Here is a 13225-nt window from a genome sequence, read left to right as displayed (position 1 = left end):
TTGATACCTGGTGCGCTAGCTATAGTAAGCATTTCAGGTGCTCCAGAGTGAGACCTCTGCTGATCTTGGATAGCTTTTTGCAATGGAAAGAATTTAAGATTTTGGGCCCCAGTCTTGCAAATGTTTACATATGTGCTTAATTTTGCACATAAGAAGTCCTACTGACCACAGGTACTTAAAGTTAAGCTATGTGCATAAGTGTTGCAGGATCACGATCTTTAACTTCATATCTGATCTGCCTCTTTATAGCCTTCATATAATACATTTTTTGAACTGTTGCTAAGAAAAGTCTCATTGTGAGAACTGTCTTCATAAGAGTGAAAGTACTAGAAATACCCAAAAGGAAATTGTACGTATTCTTTAAATAGAAGTAAAACTTAAGTAACCCTAACTTCTAAATAACATTCAAGGTTTGTCAACGGGGCATATATTTTTACCAGAAATACTGCTGATAGAAGAATGGGCCTCTTCACCTTGACTAGGATATAGAGGGACCTAGACAAATTAGAGGATTGGGCCAAAAGAAATCTGATGAGGTTCAACAAGGACAAGTGCAGAGTCCTGCACTTAGGACGGAAGAATCCCATGCACCACTACAGACTAGGGACCAAATGGTTAGGCAGCAGTTTGATATGAGAAGCTGGATATGAGTCAACAGTGTGCCCTTGTTGTCAAGAAGGCCAGTGGCATTTTGGGATGTATAAGTAGGGGCATTGCCAGCAGATCGAGGGACATGATCGTTCCTGTCTATTCGACATTGGTGAGGTCTCATTTGGAGTACTGTGTCCAGTTTTGGGCCCCACACTACAAGAAGGATGTGGAAAAATTGGAAAACGTCCAGCAGAGGGCAACAAATATGATTAGGGGACTGGAACACATGACTTATGAGGAGAGGCTGAGGGAACTGGGATTGTTTAGTCTGCAGAAGAGAAGAATGAAGGGGGATTTGATAGCTGCTTTCAACTATCTGAAAGGCGGTTCCAAAGGGGGATGGATCTAGACTGTTCTCAGTGGTAGCAGATGACAGAACGAGGAGTAATGGTCTCAAGTTGCAGTGGGGGAGATTTAGGTTGGATATTAGGAAAAAACTTTGTCACTAGAAGGGTGGTGAAGCACTGGAATGGGTTACCTAGGGAGGTGGTGGAATCTCCTTCCTTAGAAGTTTTTAAAGTCAGGCTTGACAAAGCCCTGGCTGGGATGATTTAGTTGGGGATTGGTCCTGCTTTGAGCAGGGGGTTGAACTAGATGACCTTTGAGGTCCCTTCCAACCCTGATATTCTATGATTCTATGAATTGTCCCTTAGAATATATGCTAACTACTTATGCTAAACTATCTGTGTGCTCTTGTATTTAGTTCTAACGCTCTGGGTATGTCTATTCAGCAATGTAAGCCTGCCCTCGGATTAGTGGGACTCGTCAGTTGACCCATGTCAGGGAACCATTGGATTGAGTATTTACACTGTATTTTAACTCTATGTTAAAGATTTTCTGACCCATACTTGAAGCTAGTGCTTTGGCATCCACTCTGCAGTGTACAGACCCAAGTCAAAGTAACCCTATCCCACAGTACCTAGTACGCACCTGCTCCGCCCCCCCAGTGTCGACAGTCTAGCCATACAACTGTGTTGCACTGTGGGAAAACTCTACTGTGCCCATCTTGTTTCCTAACTGACAGTGCTATTGATGGGGCTCAGGTGCCCATAAGGAGCACGAGTTCATAAACTACATAATTAGCTCCTTTTGGTGTCCATCTCAATAGAATGACTGCAATTTGAGAAGGCTTTATACTGCACTACCATCTAATCTGAGAATTGGGCCCCCGCCGCATCCCAGGAGGCAGGGATAAGGGATCCCCAGGAGGCTGTGGGGAAGTTTGGGGGCTAGCTCCCACTTACCACCCTCACAATGTATGCTGCCTGGACATCTCTGCACACACAGCCCCAAAGAAGGCAGTGGTGGGAGGGGGTGGTTAGGTCGGAGCAAGGGACAGAGAGCAGAACGGGACAAAGAGGCTGCCCTGCAAGGAGTGGCAGGGCTCCTGGACCAGCACAGCTGGGGGAGGGATGACCCCCAACATCCTGGCAGCCAGGAGCTGCCTCCCACCTATCAGCTTTGCTCCCTGCTCTGGCCAAGCTCTGTGTAGCAGTAAGGAGGAGCCAGAGCAGGAGCTGCCGCTGCTGTGAGAGGAGCAGGAACAGGGAGCGTGCTCAGCCAGGCAGAAATAGTGCTTCTGACCACTGTGCTGGCTGCCTGCATTGCTGCTCCTCTGCTACCAGGAACTCTGGAATACATCTGGAGGACTTCCAGGACCTGAGTCAAGCCAGGACCATACACATGCAGGAAAGCAATGGGGCTTGGATCCTAGGTCTCAGCTCAACATGGGCTTGGACCCTTGAGCCCTGCAGGGTTTTGGGACCCTAGGTCCAAGACCTAGGTTAGCACAAATGGTGTGTGGATGCAAGGGGGTTAGGCTTGCGCCCAGGCTTATACTGCTGTGTAGACATGCTTGCAGAGTACCTTTCCCAGACCTGAAGAAGAGCTTTATGTGGCTCTAAAGCTTGTCTCGCCTACCAACAGAAGTTAGTCCAATAAAACAGTGGTTCTCAACCTTTTTTCATCTGCAGACCCCTAAAAAATTTCAAATGGAGGTGCAGACCACTTTGGAAATCTTAGACATAGTCTGTGGACCTCCAGGGGTGCACGGACTGCAGGATGAAAACCACTGTTCTTTCGTAACGACAACCTTTTGTGGACCCCTTAGACATAGTCTGTGAACCCCAGATTGAGAACCATTGCAATAAAAGACATTCCTTTACCCACCATGTATCTCTCTGTTGGAAGGCATAGTCATTTAAATTGAAACCACAAAGATTTCTCATAGTGGGATAACGTCTTACATCTCAGATTTCAGAGTGTTAGCTATGTTAGTCTGTATCAGCAAAAACTATGAGGAGTCCTTGTGGCACCTTAGAGACTAACAAATTTATTTGGGCATAAGCTTTCGTAGGCTAGAACCCACTTCATCAGATGCATGAAGTGGAACATACAGGTGCAGGTATAAATACATGAAAGGATGGGGGGTTGCCTTACCAAGTGTGAGGTCAGTCTAACGAGATAAATCAAAATAACAGCAGGATACCAAGGGAGGAAAAATAACTTTTGAAGTGGTAATGAGAGTGGCCCATTACAGACAGTTGACAAGAAGGTGTGAGTAACAGTAGGGAGAAATTAGTATTGGGGAAATTAGGTTTAGGTTCTGTAATGACCCAACCACTCCCAGTCTTTATTCAGGCCTAATCTGATGGTATCCAGTTTGCAAATTAATTCCAGTTCAGCAGCTTCCCATTGGAGTCTGTTTTTGAAGTTTTTTTGTTGAAGGATTGCCACTTTTAGGTCTGTTATTGAGTGACTAGGGAGATTGAAGTGTTCTCCTACTGGTTTTTGAATGTTATTCTTCCTGATGTCAGATTTGTGTTAATTTATTCTTTTGCATAGAGACTGTCCGGTTTGGCCAATGTGCATGGCAGAGGGATGGCATATTTTCTTTTGAATAGTTCCTTCTGAACACAAGCCAGTTTTTGTCTGTGGCGTTGCAAGAGAGTTCTTCCTTGGTCCTTTGTTATATTTTGGCCTGAAGTAAGGAAGCAATGGGAATTAAACTGTCTCTTTACTAGTTTATTTAAACTAGCTCTGAAAATATAACCACTCTCACCATCTTGCTTCTCTTTTCCATTTGTCATCTAAGCCCTTTCTGATGTTCAAGTAGGTATGGAGCAGTAACAGTCTGGAAAGACCTTGCCCATTTAGGAAAGCTAAATCCCTGTTCTGTACCAGGAAACAGAGTAAGGACCTAAAGCGCCTTCACACCTCTAGTCAGTGTAATGGTATACTGCTATTCTATCTTCAAAAGTAGAAAATGTGCCTTGTCTTCTCAGAGGTAATTGCACTCCATAGAGGTGATGACATTAGGGAAAGAAAGAATGTAAAGCTCAGCTTTAGAAATGTCCAAAGCCACTGCCCAGGGTAAAGTTTTCACATTCCACACAATGTTCTGGCCTCAATGATTTCTGCATTTGGCCGCAGGATTTATAAACCCACTCCAAGAACAGCATAAACAGTTTTTCAGTATTCAGTTTTATATTTAATTAAAGTTCAAAGTTCATGGTCATGTTATTCCCTTTACAGTAATTAGACTTGTTAGAACTAGTAATCTGGATGTATAGCAGTCCAAATCCCAGACTGGAAACTTTGTTTTTCGTGTTAGTTAAGGAAGTTTCTTTGGTTCTGAGCTGTTGTAACCTAACCACCTCCTCTCAAAGCTGGGGTAAGAATCAGGCATTATCGTCTTGTTTAGATAGTATGTGGTACCTGAAACTTTTGATTTAAAATAAATATTTAAGATGTAAAATAATTAACAGAACATAGCTTTACACTTTTAATATGGATGTGAAGAGTAAACCAAATTTTACCCAGGACCTTGAACTTGAAGATGCTGTATTTACTTTTGGAAAATGGCACAAGACCAGACATGTCAAAAGTGAAAAAAAACGCAGAAATTGGGCTTCTCTCTTTTTTTTTTTTTGGCCTTAATTGGCTTGTGAGTTTCTTGTTGGCTAGTTTTAGCTTGTATCTTGTTGCTTGTTTGGCTGGTAGCTTATTGCTTCTTTTTTTTGATCGGCTCCGAGCAAGCAGGGGCAAAGGGGGGCAAGCAGGGGAAGGGGGGGAAGAGAGTCAGGGATGCACAGCGGGCCCACCACAGTCCCAGACTGCATGCTGGGGGGCTCTAGTCACATAGAATGTTGGGGTTCTTAGGGATTGGCTTGTTTTGGCCTTGTTTTGAAATGGGATTAGCTTGATTTTTGGCTTATTGTGAAAGTCAGGGTGCTTATTTACCATGTGAAAGTTGGCAACTATGCATAAAACCCCAAACCAGAACAGAAAGCTATAGTTGGGTGGGGATAACTGGGGCATCTGGGGATTTAACAGCACTGGAGTTCGGTGAAGGAAATACAGACTGCTGCAAACAAAGATTGTGTGTTTTGCTGATGAGATTGCAAAACATGTTTGCACAGGGATATTATGGTCTTGGGGCAGGAGCTTTCTGGCAAAATTGCTAGAGGACTTTATTTAAAGTCACACATGTATCTGCTACATGTTAAGCTCCTATGAGCTAGCTGTTAAAAAGGCTTAATTACTTTCTTGTTTTAAAAAGCAGGTAGAGGCTCTTAAGTGAGGATGGATGGAGATGATAGATGATTGAGCAATACATGACTTTCTAGAAAAAAATAATTTTTGTCAAACAAAAATACTGTGGGTTTTTTTCTGCCAGAGAGAGGAGCAGAGGATGCAGGAGCTGAAGAGGGATCTCCCTTCCCTCACCTCATGTGTCCCCAGGAGTCATTGTGATGGCATCTGAATAGCTGACCTCTGAAATGATCTGCCGGATGAATTGGGCAGTTAATAGTTACTGTGTAATTTAAAATCAGCTGCCTAGGCTCAACAGACGTCACCACTAGTGTCCTCAATAAGGGGCAGTTGAAGCTCTAACATTTTTCTGTGCAGTGCCAGGACTGAGGCGCAAGAAGAGCACACTCAGGGTTGCATCAGTGGATGTTTGCAGTGTAGTGTCAGAAAATGTTTCTCTGGCACATTTGGCTCCCAGCTGTAAAATCCGGGGTTCACAGTTGCTGCTGTGCATACCCGGCTCTCCCGGCCATGCTCCCTGACACAAGGGGAGCGGACTGCGACTCGAGGGGGGCACGGCTGGTGTCCCGTGTGGCCGGCTGGCTACCCTCGCTGGGTGCCAGGGCTCCTGCGGCAAAGGCACAAATTCCCCGTGGAACTGCAGCCCCTTCCCCAGCTCCCGCCCGGGCCTCTCCGCCCCAACCCAGGGAGCGCGCGCTTCGCTCCGCCTCCCTGCCCCTCCGCCTCCCGCGCATTGGTGGCTGGCGGGAGGGGGGCGGGCTCCGCTCGGCTTGTTTGTGCCCGTTCCGCAGCTCCCCCCGCCTCCGGGCGCTTCGCTTTAGCCTTGGCCTCGCCGCTGCCTTGGGCAGAGGGGAGCTGGCTGCGCGCTGTGCAGGGACGGGCCCGCTCCTCGCCTGAGACGCGCTTTCCCTCCCGCAGGCATGAGGCTGGCGGCCACGGCCAGCCACAACCAGGCGTACGCAGTGCAGGGGCTGCTGTGCAACCACTGCACGAGCCGGGGTCGCAAGGTAAAGGTGGGGTGCTGGGGCTGGCCAGAGCGCGGGGCGGGAGGCTGGTCTGGTGACGGGGGTCACTTGTTTTGTTTTGTTTTGTTTGTGCTGAGCTGCTGGGGTAGCCACCAAAGCCACGTCTGCCTGAGTCCGGGACGGCCCCTCAGCTGGGCTTCACCTGTGGGCTTAGCTTTGCCTTTTGTGGGCTGCGTGTTCTCCGCCAAGCCCAGGTGTGAATGCCCTTTCGGAGGGGAGAGCCGCCCAGGGGGTGTGCGGCTTGCTCCTGTCCGCTTGTTCCCTAGTGGCGGGGTGTGTAATTGGTGGGAGGCTGGGTGTAACAAAAAGGCATTCAGAATTGGAAAATAGAGCCTGGAACACCAGGACCAACCGCCTCTTACACTGTGGAGTGGCTTCCAAAGGGAAGTTGTGACAGTCCCATCATTTGAGTCATTAAAAAGTGCCCAAAGCCAATCCCTGGGAATGCACTGTAGGGAACAATCCTTTATTGACAGGGAGGTTGACCAGGTTATGTAATAGGGCTCTTCTATCTCCTTTTTCTGTGATATACAAGCACACTGGCTGTTGATGCGGATTTGTCATTAGTCTTCAGAGTTAATATACAGGTGGAATGAATAGAGTCCATTCATGCTTCTCAGAGCTCTTTATAAACAAACAAAACCACTAATTTTCTCCTCTGGATATTCCAGTGTGACAGTCTTCTCTGCATGTGTCTCAGATTATTAGCTTTTTGGGGCAGTGACTGTTGTCTTGTGTCTTGTCAATTCTAAGTAAATAATATTGTTCTGGCCTGCTCTCGAGACTAGGGAAGAAAACACTTAATTGGGTCATATTTGCATGTGTAGCTTTAGGTATTAGATATTATGATACTGAACTTAAATAACTCTGTTAATGGCATAAAGCAGCACTGTCCAGAAAATATGATGGTAAAGTTTGGTGCTTCATATTCAAAATTAAGTTTTGTGGTTTATTATTTGTGTTGCAGTCTTAATAGTATTTAAACTTTGTTTATTGCCTTCCAAAACCATGCTGCTTCCTCCCAGCCTCTTTTCCCCTTCCTTAAAGCTCTGGTGTTGCGAGTTTTGCTTTGGAGCTGCTCCAGTGATCTTAATACATATTTATAAAATATTTTCAACATGCATATTACAGAGATGGCACAGAAGGTTTAGACACTGGTCCTTTTTAATCCCAGCCACTTGTGACCTGAGTGAGTTTGAAACCAAGTGAAACAAGTTGTGGTCTTGGTATAGTTCCAACACAAACTCAACTTCTTATAAACTTGTGCCAGCCTTTTCCTAGAGAGGGAGAGTATGCTGGCATAATAGAAGTGCCATGGCTAAAACTTCATTCAGATATATCTCCAGATGTGTATGTTAATATTTAATTCTAGAAGAGCCAAACAATCACTACTACTATGTTTTTATTATTATTTATTATTAATAATAAGTGAACAAGAAACTTGGGAGTCTGTATGTTTTTGGGCAGATCACTTATGCTCCTTGTGCCTCAATTTCTCCATCTGTACAATGCAGATAACATTAAGCAATTCTGAGTGGGTGTTGAAAAATGTAATATTTTAAAAGTATTCTGAAATATTTAGACAGAAGGAACTTTCCACTTCATATCTAACTTGTAGAGCTAATAATATTTTAAGATCTGTTTTTAACATACAATAAAAACACTTTTACTTTCTTTGTGGTGATTAAAATCAAGTACAGTAGGCCTATTGAACTTGGTAGAGTTTGTAGGAGAGCAGAATGATTATTTGTAATCATTTAAATCTGTATGTGTGAACAAGCTGAGTGCTTTTATTCTGGAATAGCTCTAGTTGTTCCTGCACAAAGGAGCTGGTGTCAAAATTTTAAAATGGGAAGAGGAAAAGAAATAAAGATTCAGCAGATGTTACCTTAATACTAATTATGGTTTGGGTCTGAAAATGCCACAGTGCGCTCTGGAGGCTTTTGGGTTGGGGTGACGGTTTTAGAACTAAGTAAGGAAAACTCCTGGACCACCAGCTCTGCTACCACCGTGTCTAGAAAGAGCTTTGGTTTTATTTTTGACTTGTGTTTAAAGAAGTAGTATTGTCCCTTATCTAATCCAAATTCTTCAAAGCTTTTAAGGCCTGTTGGTGCAGCTGGATAACTGTTGGGGATTCTACAGTTATAGTAATGAGCAGAATTGAAAGCCTGACTTTTAATTGAAGAATGTATCAGCTCACTGATGGAGTTACAGGGAAATCAAAATAACTTGTACTGTGGTGGCAGTCTGTGCAGTAGTTATCGTTAAGATCTAAACAATTAAGTGTTCCAAATTCATAGCATTTCAGTGTCACTACCATTGAGTTATTGGTTTGAACTGATCTTTGAAGGGGAAGTAGGGGACTGGGGATAACATTTCCAAAGCGTGTAAAAGCCTAAATCTCTCTGAGAAATCAGACTTAGGAGCCTAAATCACTTAGGAGCTTTTGGAAATTTGACCCTAAAAGAATAGAAAAGATGCTAAGAGTATTTTTAATGTAGGCATGAAAATATACCAATATGAGGTGATTCTCCATAAAAAGTGAATCCCAACAAAACTTAATTCTAGTCAAAATCATTCCTCTTGCAAATAAAATGTATTTGGCTCTTCTTAAAGGCTGCTTTGTTTCTTTAGAACTTGTGATTTTTGAGGTGGTTATGTCTGTATCCAGTGGCATTTGGTACTTCATGAGGACACAAAGAATCAGATGATATTAATACTAATGTGGTTGAGTGAAGTAAATTATATTCCCACTCTGCCTACAATTTGTGCGGAAGTGTTCTGCTGTTTACAGTGGTTTTAGTAAATACACAAATGTATCTTTCCCAGACTTGCAACACTTGACATTGTTATTGTACTGAAGGTAAAGAGACTGTGCATGACATCAGGGAAACAAACTGTAGACTGGTTTGTGGTCGGTTTTCAGCTCATGAAGGTCCAATTTGTTTATTGCAAATTAACAATTGATAACAGTACACCATCTGGTGCATCACTCTGGTGACAGAACTATAACTGAGTTTTGAGAGAAATTTTTATGGTAACAAGGGCAAATACATCAGTGCTTTAATAGTTGGTAACCAGTGATCAGAGAAAATATCATAGAGTGAGTGCAAGTGCTGTAGCAATAGCTAAAGTTAAGATGGTCTAGGCATTCCCATTCTAAAGGTCCTGTTTCATTTGCTCATAACTTCAACCTTTTGGGATGAAATTTCCCATGTTTGACCTTTGTCTAGGGGCAATGTGTTTTGTTTTAATGAGAGTAGAAATACATACTTTCTCCAAGTATTACACAATTGTGACTCTTTTGGGAACATCTCTAATAATAAAGCAGCAAGATCTTGGGGTAGAACCCTGAAACTTGTCAGGAAGATAGCTCTTCAGCAGGAGAGGTGCCTTTCGAGTCTGCCCTAAAAATGTCTTGATTTGGCCGTTTTGAGGCATTGAAAAGCCATATGTAGTTTTGTAACGCTTGAATAAATATCTTCCAGCATTTTAAATGAAAGCGAGCTGCAAGAAGCATGTGTGAATGTAGAATTTTGATGTATGATTAAAACAAATGTACTGAACAAGAGGTATTAAATGAGGCAGGGTGTAATGAGAGAGGAGTGGTTATTAGGAAACATAATTAATGTTGTGCACCTGCTGCATTAATTGTGCACCATTCAGCTTTCACTTTGAGGGCCAGATGCTCAGCTAGCATACATTTGCATAAACAAATTTCCACTAGCTGAAAAACTTGCCCTGAGAGAGTCCATGGAAGGGCACGGGCAAAGGACTTCAAACACCCAGATTCAAGTCTTTGCTCCACCACAAACTTTCTCTGTGATGTTGGGCAAATCACTTACAGTACATCTATGCTGCAATCCAAGGTGTGATTATAGCATGGGTAGACATACCCATGCTAGCTTTACCCATGCTAGCACGGCTAAATATAGCATTGTAGATGCAATGGCACAGACTTCAGTTTGGGCTATATGAATATGCTGGGGACCCTGGGTACATACTCACATTGCTAGCCTGCACTTCAGCCTATGCCCCTGTAGCTATACTGTTAGTTTTAGCAGCTAAGTGTGGGTATGTCTAGCCATGCTGCAATCGTACCTTGGACACCAGTGTACGCATAGTCTCTCTGTCTCAGTTTTTCATCTGTAAAATCAGGACAGTAGCACTTCACTTCTGTGAAGTAATGGGTACATTCATTAGATGTGATACACACAGATACTATAGTAATGGGGGTTGTGATCCAAGAACCCTCTAATGCTAACTGGCAAAAGAGTTACAGGAATGTCCTGATTCTGGAATGTACATTCTGGTTCACCAAATAATGTCATGTGAGGTGTTAAATGAAAGTCAGGGGCACTCTAGTCATGAATATCATTGTGAATTGTAAGCACAGATACTGTGTAAGGAGTTAGGTATATATACTGCAAATATGTTCTTAGAGTCTAGGTATGAGTCAACTGCAGAAATGAAAGATTTCTGTCAGACAAGATATTTTGTTCACAATGGATGCACAGTTACATACGAAGTTATTGAAGAGATGTGAAGCCAACAGAGAGAGAAAGAGTAGCTGGGGGTGATTATGCTGTCTCTGAGTACGAGCAATAAACTTTGGGGTATAAGTAGAAGGCAAAGATACCCGCTTATCGTGCACAAAGAAAGTAAACAGACAATGTGTTTACCTTCATGACAATGGGATCTCAGCCAACCTTGGCTGAAAAAAGGTGTGGAGGACTTCCGGGGTGAGAAACTTCTTTAGACATGAGGTTAACCTGCTCAGTTAAGTCTAGTCTCTAGAAAGCATGTTATTTTTTTTTTATCTGTAACTGTTTGTTTCCTGTATTCTTACTGTCACTTGAGTCTTAGATCTTTGATGATAAATTTATTCTTGTTTTCTCTATAAATATATCTAAATGCTATGATATTAAGCTAGGTGCTGATCCTGAGTTGAATTGTACAGGCTGGTGTGTGTACTGTTGCCTTGGGGACAGCAGACCTGGTATTTCTGTGAGTGTTCAGTTGATAAGGGGCTGGACACTACAGAGAAATGCTTCAAAGGGATTCTGGGGCTCTGGTGCACATATTGTTAAACTGTGAGGCAAAGTAAAGGCAGGCATAGGCAAGAGGAGATTGTGTGAGTGGCTAATGGGCTGGTGGTGTCAGGGAGCTGACACCCAGTTAAGCACAAGCAAGGCTCCTTCATACTGGAGGTAACAAGGTGACTCTTAGGCCAAGGTACTCTGAGAACTGTCACAGGAGCTATTTAAATTTCATAGGTAGAGTGAGATGAGGCTCCTGTGTGATGTATGATTTAAAAGTATATTATAATGCATAATGAGGTAAAGCTAAGGTTGGGCATTTTGTGACTTTCAGTGCTTAACTTTGCAATGTTAACATTCTTTTATTCCGGCTTTTAAGATGGAGCAGACATGACAGATGAAGAGATTTGCTATTGCTTATTTATACTGCAGAAGCACCGAAAGGCCCCAGTCATGGTTGGTATCATATTGTGCTAGGTGCTGAACAAACACGGTCCATATCCCAAATAGTTTAGAGTACCTGGGATCATAAGTTCTCACAGAAGAATTGCATCTTGGGGGATTTGAAGGAGGAGAAAGTAGTAACCTTACAGTTAGATCGGGAGGGATTTCTATAAAGAGGACAATATGGGTGGGAGACAGTTGCAGAGGTAAGGACAAGATACTTGAACTCAATGTGGTGGAAATGGAGGCCTAATGCAAAACTTCTAAGAATGGAGTGACATGTTAGAGCTACAGGAAAGGCCTTTGTGAGAAGGGGATCATTCTAAGTGTTAGTAAGAGACTGAAATTATTACCTTGTCAGTGTAGTATTTGAAACATGGGATACAGGGAAAGTCTGAGTTAGACACAGTTGGTGATGAATATCAGAATGGAAACTGATTTTTTTTTTTTTTTTTTAAGTACACAATTTAAGGTCTAAAGAACACCTCTCTATCTTAGGTAAAGTAGAACCTCAGCATTACGAACACCAGAGTTACAAACTGACCGGTCAGGCACACACCTCATTAGGAACCTGAAGTATGCAATGAGGCAGTAGCAGAGACTTTTCTTTAAAAAAAACAAACAAACAAAAAAAAAGCAAATATAGTCCAGTACTGTGTTAAATGTATCCTACTTTAAAAAAAAAAAGGGGGGGGGGGAGCAGCATTTTTCTCCTGCATAGTAAAGTTTCAAAGCTGTATTAAATCAATGTTCAGTTGTAAACTTTTGAAAGAACAGCCATAACCTTTTGTTCAGAGATACGAACAACCTCCAATTCTGAGATGCTTGCAACTCTGAGGTTCTACTGTACTTATATACTGTTACCTGTGTGGTATCTGAGAGCCTCAGTCTCTAGTGTGTGTATTTTCAAAACACCCTGCAGGTGCTGTTATCTTTATTTTACAGCTGGGAACTGAGGCCCAGAGACACTAAGTGGCCCATAGTCACACAAGAAGTCTGTGCCAGGCAGATTTGAACCCAGGTCTCCCAAGTCCTAACCACAGGGCCATCCTTCCTCTCCCTTATAGTGCCTTTTAAAAAATGTTCCATGAAGGTGTTTTCTCTCTTTACTTACATAACTGTTTTTTAATTAAACCTTCTTCCTGTAGCATAATCATTATATTGAGGGGACAAGAAAGTTGAAGGTCAGGACTTGCTGATATATTTTAGACTGTATTGGGCAAAATAAAGTAGTAATCTTATAAGTCTCAGGTTGTAGAACTTTGAGGCTTTCTTCCTGTAATTGTTCTGGGAAGGGGAAAGACTAAAACTTAGCTGTCCAAGAATTAAACTAAGATTTTTTTTCTCCTGCTGTGTATGAGTTGGCAGCTAGGTTTGGAGACATCTGTTAAATTAAATGTTACATAAAGACCTTTTTGTTTTCTCATTGTCACTTGGATATAAGATCTTTCTTTAATTTATCAGTATATGGTTGCCAGGACAAGAAGTAGCTGGCCTCTGATGGGTAAGATT

The 13225-nt window shown here is 42.8% G+C and overlaps 1 protein-coding gene across 10 annotated transcripts in view; it reads left to right on the top strand.

The window, feature by feature from the left end:
* SESN1 (sestrin 1) overlaps positions 1 to 13225 on the top strand; it is a 137636-nt gene that overhangs the window by 111412 nt on the left and 12999 nt on the right. For 2 of the 10 annotated variants that reach the window (XM_078852155.1, XM_078852153.1), the window contains exon 1: positions 6015 to 6212. The exons of 6 other annotated variants lie outside the window; for them this stretch is intronic. In XM_078852155.1, coding sequence (XP_078708281.1) covers positions 6126 to 6212 — 87 coding nt within the window. In that variant the 5' untranslated portion in view covers positions 6015 to 6125. Of the gene's footprint in view, positions 1 to 6014; positions 6213 to 6267; positions 11726 to 13225 lie in introns of those variants that run through there. 2 more of the 10 variants (XM_078852154.1, XM_078852157.1) reach the window with 2 other exon arrangements.

The sequence above is a fragment of the Lepidochelys kempii genome, chromosome 3, assembly GCF_965140285.1.
Source record: "Lepidochelys kempii isolate rLepKem1 chromosome 3, rLepKem1.hap1, whole genome shotgun sequence".
In the NCBI taxonomy this organism is placed as follows: Eukaryota; Metazoa; Chordata; order Testudines; family Cheloniidae; genus Lepidochelys; species Lepidochelys kempii.
Note: the sequence above shows the minus strand (reverse complement) of the source record. Positions and strands in the feature narration are given on the sequence as shown.